The sequence below is a fragment of the Anneissia japonica genome, unplaced genomic scaffold (genome assembly GCF_011630105.1).
Source record: "Anneissia japonica isolate Jap-2015-1 unplaced genomic scaffold, ASM1163010v1 scaffold287945_len1679841_cov205, whole genome shotgun sequence".
NCBI lineage: Eukaryota > Metazoa > Echinodermata > Crinoidea > Comatulida > Comatulidae > Anneissia > Anneissia japonica.
This window is the reverse complement of record NW_022753015.1, coordinates 637,648-653,142: the sequence shown is the minus strand read 5'-3', so window position 1 is coordinate 653,142 and position 15,495 is coordinate 637,648. Positions and strand designations below refer to the sequence as shown.

Here is a 15,495-nt window from a genome sequence, read left to right as displayed (position 1 = left end):
GTATTGTATACTGAGAAGCTGTAATACTTTTACTTATAACTTTAGCAATATTAAGTCAAATCCAGTAAATAACCTATCAATTTAAGCTTATAATTTGAGAATATTAGGCCCAATAAAAAAAATTTTTAGTTTATCACTTTTTCATTTATTTTATTAAATAGTGAGTAGATATTGTTTGCATTACCTAAATCATGTTTTACTTTGAATATCAATGCACCAGCAAACAAACCAAGGGTTATATTTGGCTTTGGCAAAATATCACTTTTCCTGCCCAGATAGGGTGATAAACTAATAATATTTTTTATAGGGCCTTAATCAATTATCATTGAATCATGATGTCATCATGACCATATTTAGGCCTGTCTCTTATACACATCTAGATGTGTATTGGGGGCATATTTTAAAGTATCTGGAAATAGCACTTTATTTAGGTACTTTTTAAAAAAACAATCCTATTTGTAAGTAGGCCTATACATACTTACCACATGTCAAAGAAAATGTACCGTTCATTTTTTTATTGGAACTTGCTGCCTTCTGAAGTTAGTAGTACTGCTAAAGTTGCACCCTGGCTTATATTAGGTTTTAGATTTAGGTTAATACTTATGGTAGGCCCACGTGAAGGATTTATTGTGTGCGCAACTGTCTTTGAATAGAATAATTTCCAGTAAAAATTAAGATTAGATTTACAATTGCAGTTAATTTACAAAATACCACAAATGCCACAACTGTAGATATTTGTGGTGGGTTTAGGTTATTTTTTGTGATCATAGTGTACCTTACAAATTTCATCATGCCTACACTATAAAAGCTTTAAGATTTTTTTATCATCATTATTGTTGTTGATGGTAAATATTTTTTAAATTGAGTAGAGAGGCTATACTAAAATCAGTTTTGAAAATGAACAATTGCCTGTCAAAGGTCCTTGGATGGTATATAGACTCTCTTATGATTGGCCTTAATACCAAAGTACTGTAAACTGCAAAGGGTTCATTAACATGTTCAAGGGCATTTTAGCCACCCTAGAGTACATATATCTTTTCAATAGAGATGCCTTAGGTAAGTTTTCTAACCAAACAAGTTAAAATTCAAGGAACCATGTTGTGATGCAAACTATAGATTGTTGTATCATGATTCTAACTAACCAATACCATTGTAACTGTCTCGTTAATGTCTACATTTTTTTCAGTCACAAAGATTTTTAAAATAATGATGACTTATTTATATGCACATTGAGTTGAGTACAAAAAAAGAAGTAAATTCCAAACTTGTTCAGGTTCAGAGGATTATAGAAATTTGTTTTGATTGGTTGATTCACTTTATTAGGAACTCATACAATACAACAACAAGATAAAACACAATTCCGATGATAATACAAAAAAAGGTAAAACTTATTTACATTGTGGTCCTCACACAAAACACTTGGCAAAACAATAAAAATAATTTTCTTCAACATCATAAAATTCTAATAAAACGGTTTTCATAAATTATTAATCATTTAAAATACTATTTAACAGATTACTCCTAACAATATGTTTAAAATTTAAAATCTTGGAAATTTTCCAGATGTTAGCTAAAAGTTTGTTCCATTCTGTAGCCCCTTTGATTTTAAAAGTACTCTTGTCGATGGAAGTTATATATCTAAGAATAATTACAGATGCCTCACTTGCTGATGTACTAATACTAGTGTAACTTGTACCCATAATTCTGCAATCAGAAGTTTTCATATATTTCAACTCAAATGCCAAATATTCCAAGATGATACTAAGAAATTGTGACATTCATGAATATAATAAATCAATAAAATGATATGCCTCTTAGTTCAGAATTAAGGGGAATTGTTCTTGTGTATAAACTGAGTTTGATTTTTGTGACGGTTCGAATAACAGAAATGATCACAAGCAAAATGTATAGCTGTAAAAAAAGGTGAATTGGAGCAGAAACAAGATGCCCTCAGGTGAAGGAAACATTTATTCAAGTTATTGTGTTTGCACAACGAACCTTTGCTTGGAGGTCTCAGCGATTGGTGTATGAAAACAGAACACAAAAGTGTAAGCAACGATTGGCTGTGTGCGCAATTGTCTAGGCTTAGACAAGTATTATACTGCTCAGTTGGAGTGTGCTTCAGATATTTTTCTCTACAGACTAGTTAGATTTAATTGTATTTTGTTGGCAAAGAGTCAACAAGATTTTTTTGTCACCAGGATTAATTTTCTGTACAAAAGATTCTTAGAAATATAAGTTTTGTACAGAAATTATACAGCGATGGAAAAAATTCATTCTCAACACAGATCGACCAATGGTTAACATGTCAATGATTTGGATGATATGAAGTAATACTTAAGAACTTATTTTTGTTTGAATGATTAATTAAATGTAATTATTCTGTTAGTAATGGATATCATTAGTGATCCATGAAGGTATTCAACATTTGGTGTTTTCCTTATTATGTTTCTAATTTGTTAACAATTGGCAAAATGGCTTTTCATCGGTTCGTAAAGCATTATACAAGAATGCGATAATCATGGTGCATGTTGTTATATTATATTATGCTGAATCAATAAAAAAGTATACTCAATGTATATTTGGTGTGACTCAGAATTAAGGTGTGTATTGTCTAATTATTGCTTGACGTACCGCCATTGAGTCCTATTGATTTTATTTCATTTGTTTATGAATATTTACGCCGTATGCAATGAAACAAAATATACCGAACATAAATATTCGATTGACTACTGTATCCAAAAGTTAGCCAACCATTACACCAGTAACAGAAACCTTCAGCAATTGCATTACACCACAAGTTGTATTTTTGCATTTGAAGTTGTTTTCTTTCTCTTGAACGTCTATTTCAACTTTATGCAAATGACTTGATTGCTGACAAATGAAGAATCTGTTTTCTTCAGCATGCACAAGCTATTTAAATACACACCCATTTTTAAAAACGATGTTTTAACATCTTCTTTCAGTAACAAGCCCTCATATCATAAATTTCCCAATTTTTTATAACACTCTTGTTGGTTGGGTACTGTACACAGTGGCGGCTCTAGGATATCATTTATGGGGGGGGGGGCTAAGTATTTATGAGTGTAACTATAGTGCGCCACTGACTGTACTGTTTTGTAGTGTGAAATATCTCTATTAAATGAAGCTTGCCATCCCAACACCAGCATACTACTGTTGCTAATTATTAAACTAAGTAATTAGCATACAAATGTGGCAGTATTGTATACTGAGAAGCTGTAATACTTTTACTTATAACTTTAGCAATATTAAGTCAAATCCAGTAAATAACCTATCAATTTAAGCTTATAATTTGAGAATATTAGGCCCAATAAAAAAAATTTTTAGTTTATCACTTTTTCATTTATTTTATTAAATAGTGAGTAGATATTGTTTGCATTACCTAAATCATGTTTTACTTTGAATATCAATGCACCAGCAAACAAACCAAGGGTTATATTTGGCTTTGGCAAAATATCACTTTTCCTGCCCAGATAGGGTGATAAACTAATAATATTTTTTATAGGGCCTTAATCAATTATCATTGAATCATGATGTCATCATGACCATATTTAGGCATGTCACATGTTTTTGTCAAATGTTCTTGTCAATGTTTTGGCATTGCAAGCTCAAACAATACCATGTACAAGTGAGCACATCAAATCTCAGAATTATATCAGTAGAAAATTTGTATCAATATGCTGTCAATCCACCTGCAAATTTGGCACAAATTTTGTGGGTCAACTATACAAAGGTGATCAATCTTAAGCTACTTTTAAGCCCAGTAAACAGTTTGGATCGATGCAAAATTAAACTGAAAAATAGCATTCTAATCCTATATGCAAAATAATTCAAAATGTGATTGAAATCCCCTCAAGTACCAATCAAGTTTATTGTAAAAATTATATTTGAATAAACATTTTTTAAAAAATGGTTTTTTGACTGACATCAGTCTGTAATATATTGTGAGCTAGATATTCTAATTCACATGTAGATATAGTCAAGAGCAGAAAATTAATTTTCAACTGTATATTGTTCAATAATTGGCTTTCAAATATTTTTATAATATAAAATTATATTATAATATATAAAAAACAAAACTAAGACAAATTAAATGATATTTATTGATAAACAAGCTTTTTCTGACCGGTTGTGCCATATGCAATGGGTGCTGTAACTGAAATTACAGAATAAAAACAAATTAAAAATTAATAGAAGTGTACCAACTTTTTGTCTTTTCTGTATCCTTTGTTTTAAAATAAAGCCTTTCTTTAGTACTTTTAAAGCCACAGTGTTGATTATATCGATTCCTATGTTCAGTGATAATGTATGATTAAAGATCATTCATTGAAGAAGGTTATTGAATTATTTACCCTCAACCCTATGCATATTTTATCATGTATATTTTGAATTTTGAACACGTTTTGTGGACTTATCTTTTACAAAGTTATTAATAATAGGTGTTCAAAGTTACTGGATTGCTTTATGGACTGTTAAATTAAGGATTTTAGTGTTAATGTTACTATATGCATTCAGTATCTGCTTAGCATATGCTTTCCAAGTGGCAAACCAATAATTGTGATACATGTTCACATTAATGAATAAATATAATATTTAAAAAAACTAGAAAAACCAGAAAATTATATCTACCTTATGTGCAGTATGTGTGACTATAATGCAGTACAGTAGGTGTACCTACCTGTCATTTGGGACCATTTTTTACCGGGGCCTTTTTTCTGTGGCCATTTTTAGGGGCCTTTTATTCAGGGACCATTTTTGCTGGGGCCACCTTTACCTACATTCTAGTACAGTGTATACTGTTGTACAATAATATTTTTTTATGTTTAAAAAATATGTAAAATAAGAACAAAATAAGAACATTTTGAGCCTGAAATTGGACAAAAAATAAAATTTTACTGGTTCTTATAAAAAACAAAAGTGTATGTTATAGTGATCGAAGATTTCAAAAGTGTATATACACATAAATGTATTCAATCAAGGAGATGAAAACAAAGTCAAAAATTCAGTTATGTTAGTGTAGTTTATTTTTGTCTAGTATAAGATGTAGTCAGAATGTCTGATTTCTAAGTAAACAGACTTCTGCCATTTTTCATTTAAGAGGGAATGTTCTCCTTGAAAGTAAATTATAGGGGATGAAAAAAATACCTAATTTAAGTTTGAGTAATATCGCTTAAAATTGAACAAATGAAATAAATATATTTACTTGATAAAACGATTCATCAACGTCAGCATTTTTCAAAAGAAAACCTTAAGAATGATAAATATCAGCTCTACTGATGCCGTCTGTCAAATGATAAATATGCTTTACTGATTCAGTGTGTTCAATCTTTTTTGAGAAAAATAAAGATTTAGACAAAGCTTCTTTTTTCAAGATTTCTTGTTATTGAGCCTGAGGTCCATCATGCTGCGATGTCATTGTTTGTAAATGTCATCTCGTATCGTCAAATTTCTCAGTCAAATATTCACTTTGGAACTGTCAAAATACTAGTTTAGACAAGTTAATCAAATTATAATATGCTTTCATTTTCTATAAGCACTTGATTTTGAGGGCTGCGCAGTTCAGTCAGCTACATTGCAGATTTGCTGCTATGTTAGCATTGAATTGTGGGTTCCTGGTTCAAATCCATTTGCTACTCTCCAGTTGCAGCAAGAAGTTAAAGTGTACTCTCTTTTTGAAAAGACAAATGTTCTGATTCTGCCTTGAGCATGCTAATGAACTCTATACACTCATTGGCAAGTATGGTACTTTTGGAGATAAGAATTGTATCCTGGTGGGCAGCCCAATCACCACCACTGTGCAAGCGTATTCAAAAACAAAGTTGTGCCTGATATTGAAATTGTATACATTTTGCATTTTTCTATCAACTATTGTGATTGAATATATGTAATTTTTATCAAACTTTTAATCCATATTAGTTAAATATTTGTCAGTTCATCTTCACTTCTTTAAAAATGAGTTATGATTAAATAATATTTTGTTGTTGCCAAATAATTTAATTTATATTTATTCATGTTATACTCAAAAAGGTTTGGAATTGTGGTTCTGAATGTTAAATGTTTTTCGACAAATGTAATTTTTTCTCATTTAATTGCTAGTGCAAATTCTCTGTACTATAGTTCATACAGTATGTCTCCATCACCACCAATACTGTAATGTGTTTATAGCCATTTTCTGCTGTTCTTGATTTGCAGCGATAGGCCAACAGTCAGCAGTAAACTGTTGTTCAGGATTATCTTGATGAAAGCAAAGGCCAAACTTGGCATAAGAATTTGTAATTACAATATGATGTAAAATGTAATTTTTATTTAGCAAATAGTATTTAAATTGTGAAAGTTTAATCTTTTGTTCTTGTTGTTTTGTATGTTTTGAAGAGACATTCAAATCAAAGTGGATTTACATAATGCAACTTACAAGAAAATGTGAATGTCGATGTGTGATCTTCACTAATTAATAATAAATACCTATGATGCGTATCACGCAAGCAAGCATGCATCAACTATGTGCACAATCATATGGCTTTGTAAGTGAATTATTTACTTGTGAAGTCTATGATCGTGGTATAAAAAGTCGGTTACGATACTGTTGTATCTCTACTCAACACATTCAAAGTGTTTGTGACGCTAAACTTGTGACCATTTAGATCATTGCAATTTCCACTAATCAATAATGATGATAATAATTACTATTATATGATACAATATTATTTTTATTATTATCAATACATTTATTTTATTTGTATTTTATTTTGTTGGATGGTTGCAGAACCACATACAAAATGTTTAATTTTGCTATTGGCAATCTGGTCCACCTGAAAACATTTTTCATTGTTTTGCTTTATGTATTGTTCTTTTAACATTATATTTTATATCAAGTGAAGAAATAAATGAATTGTAACCTTTATTATACAATATCCTTCAAGATACAAGATTCTATATTTGTCAAAAATTATAAGATATCATTGAAATTTGTTGTTGTTGATGGTGCTTTAATTTTCATATTTTCCCAGGTAGTGAAATGGCAAAAATGAATCATATACTAGCCTAAATACTACATTGTATGCCTATCAGCCTTGTTAGGATAAACTTACTTCCTAAGAATACAGCTGTAGTCTACCTAATCCATTTATATTAATCAATTTGTTATTAAATTCATAGCAAGAATTCTGATGTAAGATAGACAAATACGTCAGTCTAATTATGGTAGTTTTCCCGACTTTGATACTGTCCCGCATGTTTGTGTTTCATATCTCCATTATTTATAATATCTTAGAAGCCAGCAGCAAGACTTAACCTCAATGATGGCTCAAATTGGCTTTGGACTTAATCCAATCGCACATACTAAATTCGACTTGAGATTATTGAAGGTGAAAATTGAATTACATCTTCAAGTCATGATTGTAAACAGGACAGTTATTGATATATTAGAATCCTTTGCAAAGTAGCAGTATACATTTAGGAATTATGACAAGATTGGTGATCCAGTGAAAGTGACAGAGAAGGTTAATCATATGGATCCCAATGACAAGTTATTGTACTAACATTTGAAAGAAAAAATATGTTATGCAGTTCCTATAGTCAATATTATAAAAAATGTTTCATTAATCTGTAATCTTAGTTTTCCAATTTTGATATTGATAATTTGGAATTCGGATTTTAAGATACTAGTCTTGTTAAAAATAAAAAAGAATTTTAACTTTATATTTTGAATAGTCAAGATAATGGCAGTTATGTGAGACAGTAACATAACAAGTTCACATGTCAAATTTAGCTTTATATTTTTTAATATATTATTGTAGGGCCTAGTCTGGTTTGTTTAAATTCAATGACATTCATATTGATTTTTTGTCACAAATCTTCAAATTTACATAACATTGGGCCTAGTATGTTTATTTGTTATCATCATAAAATCAATTGTGTATTGATGTTTTAAATAACAATAAGTTCATCCCTTCAACCGAATGGATTATTCCAGAAAACTTAACAGGGAATTATTGTTGTCCCCTGGTGTCATAGTCATTTGCCAATAAACTCTATCCAAACTGAAATTTAAGTCCAAAAATGTTTGCTATTAAAAATATTTGAAATCTAAAATAATATCTCATTTTTAATTAGGTAAAAATGATACCACAGGGTTAGATGTATAATCAGCAAATTTTCATCTAGAAAAGCAAGATATTCTAGGAATTTTTTTGTATGTAATACTTAATTCAAACATTTATTACTGGACTTTAAACTTTAGCGCAAGTGAAATTTGTATTGTAAAGTTAATAAAAGGGACCTCCTGTTTCACTTGGCTTTCTGCTGACTTGTGGCTGTGCAATGATAGATATTTATCTGGAAGTGTTCACTTACGTGGCCTTGGGCTGCCAAACAAATCAACTTACACTGGAAGCTTTCACTTATCACAGCCTTGAAATGACATGCTCACTGCACTAGCAATGCCAGCAGTACTATACCACAGATAAAACCACATCACTTGATTCCGTCTGCTACTTATGGATACATACCCAGCCAACCTTTCCCACAAATCACACTTAAATATATTTGATGTAAGAAAACTTATCGGCCTACAAATATTGGTTTTGTTTGGTAATTCCTTCTGAAACTTATTAATCTGTAGGCCCAATAAAAAAAAAATTTGTTTATCACACTATCTAGGCTAGAAATTGGGATGTTTTTTATTTTGATTTTATTCATTTATTCATTTTATTCATCAAAGGCCCACAAATAGGCCTCGTTTTATAAGCCCCAGAGGCCTTTAATAGGAAGCCAAATACCACCTTTGTGCTGTTTGCTGGTGCATTGACTTTCAAAGTAAAGTATGTGATTGAGATAATACTGTAAAAAAAATATCTGCTATTTACTGAAAATTTTAAAATAAATGAGAAAAAAAAATTCTATGTGAGCGATTGTGGTAAACTAATCATTTTTTTATTGGGCCTTATAGTCGATGACTCATGTTTGAAAATCAGACCAGAAGACAAATAGAAACATAAATTTTAATATTTAGGTCGTTGTTATTTACTAATAATTCAATAAATTATTTTAGTCTGTTTGTCTTACTGCTGCTTATATAACTTTGATGCAACTATTGGTATATTGGTATATTATAGGTATATTAATTTCACTAGGTACAATAATGAATTTGTTAGACAAAATAACTAATAAATAATGAAAACAGTACCTACCATATTTGTTTTACAAGAAATAATATTCAAAGCAAGAGTGAAATTTTGTGAAGAAAGGATTTTTTTCAATTTTAATCCGAAGATAACTTGTCATCATAAACCTAAAAATAACTGGTGATTAAAAATAATATGTTTATATTGTATTCTAAGGATGTTTTTATCAAACTTGCATGTACAATTTTTTTAGTGCCATACATTTGTATATGTGCCTATATACAATATTATATATGTGTGTATATACAATCGTATAAAGGCCTGTTATATATACTTTTGTATATTTGCCCATATGTAATATATATATGTGTGTATATATGAGGTAATTCTCCTGGCAGAATAACTGTTATTTATTTTTGTAATAAGCACCAAAACAATGTTGGTTCTTTAAATTTACATTAAAGAACCAACATTATTTTAATTCAACTAAAGGCTACATTAAATTCTTCCAAGAATCACCAAAATGCTCTAAATGATATTCCATTGTTTACAAATATGTACAAGGTTTGTACTATTTTTACTATTGGTTTGTAAGATGAGAAATTGTGGTAGTTGTAGTGAGAGGAGATCAAAGTATTTGGATCAACAGATATTGGGTTCGATCTTTTATGATTCAATTATCACTAGAAATTGATTTTGTATACATACTCTCTAATGACCGACAATTTCATCATTCAAGAATATTGTGGCAGATATTTCATGAAAATTCCTTTATTAATCAAATTACTGGACATAACCTAGTGGAAGGCGTTTTGTGAGGTGTTGATATGTGCCATTGTAGGGTATAATTATAGAGAAAGGACCTATGTACCATACATTGTTTATAACAGCATAGTTTGTGTATTCTGGGGTTTTTTAAGGTTTATATTGAATTCCATAAATTCGGGGGTTAACACATAAGTAGCAAATTTTTAATTCATATACAAAAATATTTAGATATATCACATCATTATTTCACTTATATATACTGTATAATATTAAGTAAACTTTTAAAGAGAACTTGATTATAGTAATAATAATTTTGTGCATAGATGTTTTTTATTGCTGTTTGTAATCAAAGTTTTCCATCTTTTTATCTTGTAGTGCTTGCATGTATCAAGATAAAACCAGAGCCTAGAAGTCCATTCTGTCAGAAGTCTTGTTCACATGCCAGAACACCAAAATTCACATTTGACAACAAATTTGAGTTTGGAGAGAAAGCATTTGTGAACAAACCAACAACAGAAAATGGACCTGCAATGGTGCCACAACAGACTCAGCCACTTCCACGGAATACCACGCCCACAAACATGGTTTCAACAAGCATGCCAAGTCAGTCCCCAACACCGCTACCAACGTCAACTCCAATCCCGGTCCCTGATGTCAATTTCAATTACATCATGAAAGACAACAACATCCATCAACAAAACAGTATGACGATGAAGGACCAACATTTCATGTCAGCAATGGGAACACAGTATAGAGATAAAAGGTGATTAAAGCATTGTTTACTTTGATTTAATACAGGAACTTTTGTAAAACAGTCGGTGATAATGATTATATTAATAATTACAACAATAATTATAATAAAAAGAATTTATCAATTATCAATCATACCATAAAGCCCTTTATTTTAGTGATAAAACGACAAGCATGAAAATTAAAAGACATGCGAAAATTGCGAAATTTTGTCTTCTAAAGCAAAGATATAGCTAGTATAGAAACTGTAGTTTTTATTTTACAGACATTGCATCATCCAACAACAACTTCATAAAGCAGTATATTTTATTATGCTTGTTATTTTATTTGATGTGGCATTAGAACATTATGATTAGAATGTAAAATTATATAATGAACGTATTGCATAGTACATTTCTACAATATTTTGTAACTTTATGCTCATATACTACATTTTTTTTATATAACAAAAGTAAAAGAGAAGTCATTAAAATACGTATTTTTTCTGCTTAGAAATGCTGTAATATTTATACAAAATACAAAATATATTGTCTTTTCAAGAAAAGTAGCTCGCAGTTTAATCTGAAAGCGTATAACCCTTATGTTTCAATCCTCCACTTATCACCCTATGTAGGCTAGAAATTGGGAGGTTTTTTATTTTCATTTTAAATTTTGCTAAAGCCAAATACCACCCTTGTGTGTGTTGGTGCACTGACATTCAAAGTTAAAACACATGATTGAGATGATACTGTACAGACAATATTTACTATTTACAGAAAATTTAAAAATAAATGAAAAAAAAAATTTTTTTTTAATAAAAAAAATTCCAAGAAAGTTATTTTTGCAATACTACAAAAGACATGCGGGCGAGGGTGATAAACTGATCATTTTTTAAAATAAAAAACATAACTTCTGAAAGCATATAACATTATATTTATTTATTTATTAGGATGCACCGACAATTAACAGAACCATGTTTCAGTCCTCCACTTACTGTCAACCAACGAAATTTCAGAAAGCAGAACTCTGAGCCAATATTTCATTCACTGAAAGGAGATGGTTTGGAATGCCAGTACAACAACCAGAGTTACCCAGCCTTTGAAATCAAGCAGGAACCACAAGACTTTGGCTATGAATCAGGTTAGGCTTGAATATGAATACTTGCCAAGTCCAAGTTATTATTATCACCACCACCATCATCAGCAGTGTCCTTATAACCATTACAGTGGTGGATTCAAGGGTGGGAGGATTATAAATATTATTTATTGTATAAAATATTAATTATAATCAAGTTTAGGAGTGCAATTATCCGGCCATTAGAGATGCCATAATAAGTAAATTTTCTTACCTCAGCCCAGCTATGGTGGGGCTGAAGTGGTCTACCCTGGCCTCCCTCTGTTTCCAAATTCCTGAATCTGCCACTGCATGGCGCCATTAACATGTCATCATTATCATCATTACTAACATATATTAAGATCAACCTCATCAATTATGTCAATTAAATATTGTACCATCATCTTCATCATTATTGCCATCACCACCATGATTATCACCACCACCACCACGTCCTTATCTTCTTTGTCTATATATATTTTACATGATTTGCAAGAACTCTTGGTTTGTGCAGAAACAAGGAATTCTGTTGTAAATAACTTAACATTAAAATAGTCATAAAATAGTTCTCATCCATTGACTATATTAAAATACACAAATCAGGTTGTTCACTAGCACAATCAAAGCGAAGAACGAACTCATTCATCCAATTTGCTGTTAGACCTTTTAATCAGAAATTGTTCAGTACTCTGGAAGGCAATTTCGTATAGATAATATATATATATATATATATATATATATATATATATATATACAGTGTTCGAATAAAGGACATAATGATACATCGTGTAGCATAGCTCTCAACGATATATATATACAGTGTTCGAATAAAGGACATAATGATACATCGTGTAGCATAGCTCTCAACGAATGTAGTCCTGTAAATAAATGAATAAAGACATTGTGTAATAAAATGCCTCTGGTGGGACTCAAACCTGCGACCTCTCGCTGTCAAGACGAGCGTCATAACCATTAGACCACGGAGGCTTCATGGTTAAACAGATTCAAATACCACCTGATACACTCCATTACACAATAAGTACGGCTAGAAACAGATAATTGCATATGCTGTAATATAAATCAAGATAGCCGTTAACACTGTTAAATTATATACATAAATCATCAAAGAAAGGTAAATACAGTGTTCGAATAAAGGACATAATGGTAATGGTTGGAGACTTATATAGCGCATAATACATGGTCTCTATGCGCTCGGGACTAGATGTTGCACTTTACAATAACTTTCTCCTCCCCCTAAGGGTCACTTCATGTCTTCAGCAGCCAGTAAACCGGCGCACTTTCATCTGTCCACGACAGGCCGAATGAACCAGTACACCGGGGTAACCCCCTACTCATCTCGAAAGATGTACTGGGTTCTTTAAAGTGCACATGAGCATTTGTGTACACTGGGCCTACGGTTTATAGTCCTTATCCGAGAAGACTTGTTCCACCACCAGAATTATAGGAGCGAGCCGGCCGCGATATTGTTGGCTATGATCAAGGTGCCCCTGCTTTAACCGCTCGGCCATTTGGCCATAATGATACATCATGTAGCATAGCTCTCAACGAATGTAGTCCTTTAAATAAATGAATAAAGAAATTGGCATTTTATTACACAATTTCTTTATTCATTTATTTACAGGACTACATTCGTTGAGAGCTATGCTACACGATGTATCATTATGTCCTTCATTTGAACACTGTATTTACCTTTCTTTGATGACTTATGTATATAATATGTATTATTGTGTCCTTTTTTCAAACACTGTATTTACCCTTCTTTGATGATTTATTATATATATATATATATATATATATATATATATATACAGTATATATTGGAAAACAAATATTTTGAAAACATATTCAATGTAAGGCCTATTTATTCTAACTAGTAGGCCTATTACAAAGAAAAACAATTTTTATGCTTAAAGTTAACTTACGCAAGCTTTTGCCATGTTGTCATTATGGCGTCATTAGGCTGAGTGATCTGAGTCACACTTAAAAATTATGTGACACGGCTTAAACCTAGGACCCTGTAATTGAAAGACAAGCAACACCAAGCTATCCAACTCCAACCTTATTCTCAAGTTTAACACAAATTATATCATAAGTATTGTGAATTATTGCATTTTGTTGTTGACGGTCGAACCGACACTTACATAATGGGAGGCCCAAACAGGTAAATGTGGTTGGCATAAAAAACCATGCGATACAACATGCATTAAATAGATAAATATGTGTTATGGCGGGACGTGCACGGCACTTGCAGTACAATCAGATTTTATGGTGAAATACAAACAGAAAGTGCATGATATGCTGTCAAATTGTTGTGATTATCACCACCACAGAAGGTTTACGAACTATAGTATAAAAAAGTATATGTTGAGATGTTTATTTTGTTTATACAATATGTCCAGCTACCCTACAAAATATCTTGACAAGAACCATAGTTTGGATCGCGATTCATAATTTTTATACCAGGGCTCTATGTAACCGTCACTTCCATGTAATATAAATTAGAAAAAAATGTAAACAGTAGTGCTTAGCCTGATGGCAAATGTTACTAAGAAAATCAATATGCTGAAATTGGAAAAGGTATGCGAGCCATCTATCGAAGATGGAGATATTGATCTAAAAGTTAACAGCAAACTATATCTAGGCCTATGCATTTATAGGCTTACATTTATACTTTTGTATTATCATGATGCATCCCTCCTACTCTTCAGACAACATCACAACAATCTATACTGTAGCTTTCCAACTAGACCGAAAATGTGTTTTGGCAGATGGATCAATGTGTCGCAATAAGAAATAGTTCACACGGAAATACTCGTACACAGACCCTTGTGTACACCTGGTCAACGGCGTATCGTCCATCCAAAGGATGCCGCTACATCGAAGCAGATCTTGTCTACTAGGCCTAAGTCCTGCTAGTAGCAGTAGTAGCAGCAGCAGCAGTAGTAGTACGTAGTGTACTTAACTTATTAGTAGTATATTATTTGTAAGATAATCTCTCTTCAGAAAATTAGGTGTCTTATCTTACATAACACTCTGTGAATTCTGTGATTTATTAACAATTTATGACATTTCTTAAGATATTCAATGAAAAGCTATTATAGATTATTCTTGGTTTGGTTCGTTATGAACACCTTGCAGCGACGGACCTTTTAGTCAACTGCAGTATAAAACCAACTTAAACTTGAAAAGAAGCATTAGGCCTAAATGCGCACATGCACGCATGCGCAGAAAAATGCGTGGCTGAATTCTGTAATTGATATATGTAAATTGATCTATGTAGTGTCTTTCGGTGTTCAACTTAACATTAGCGCCGTACAGAATTATGATCAAACATTGATTCATGTTCAAACGTACCAGTAGGTTTATTCTTGTCTTGCACGCGCTGATCTTTGAGAGCGATGAAGTGAGCATGCTCGTACAATTGATTAAATCTAGTCAGCGGTGCTCTACGATATAAAAGCAAACATCAGTTCAGAACGCTACAACAGTTGGCATAATTGATGTTGAACTTCAGACAGTTAGAGAACGATCCAGGTTTAGACGCTAGGTGCGATTTATATCCTCTTACTACATTGCAGTAGTAGCATACCATTTCTTCTGACCTGTAAATGTGAGTAGGTTTTTTTTTTTTTATAGTTAATGAAAGTTGTACGATAGTTGTTATCATTAGGATTATATTATTGGCTGTGGTTTTTATTTTATAAATCGCATGCCTATGATC

General features: G+C 31.4%; 1 protein-coding gene across 1 annotated transcript in view; it reads left to right on the top strand.

Annotated features, from left to right (window-relative positions):
• The window catches only part of LOC117122626 (ETS translocation variant 1-like), a 62,126-nt gene that overhangs the window by 39,333 nt on the left and 7,298 nt on the right, over positions 1-15,495 (top strand). The window contains exons 6-7 of the mRNA XM_033268291.1: positions 10,287-10,674; positions 11,590-11,782. Coding sequence (XP_033124182.1) covers positions 10,287-10,674; positions 11,590-11,782 — 581 coding nt within the window. The remainder of the gene's footprint in view (positions 1-10,286; positions 10,675-11,589; positions 11,783-15,495) is intronic.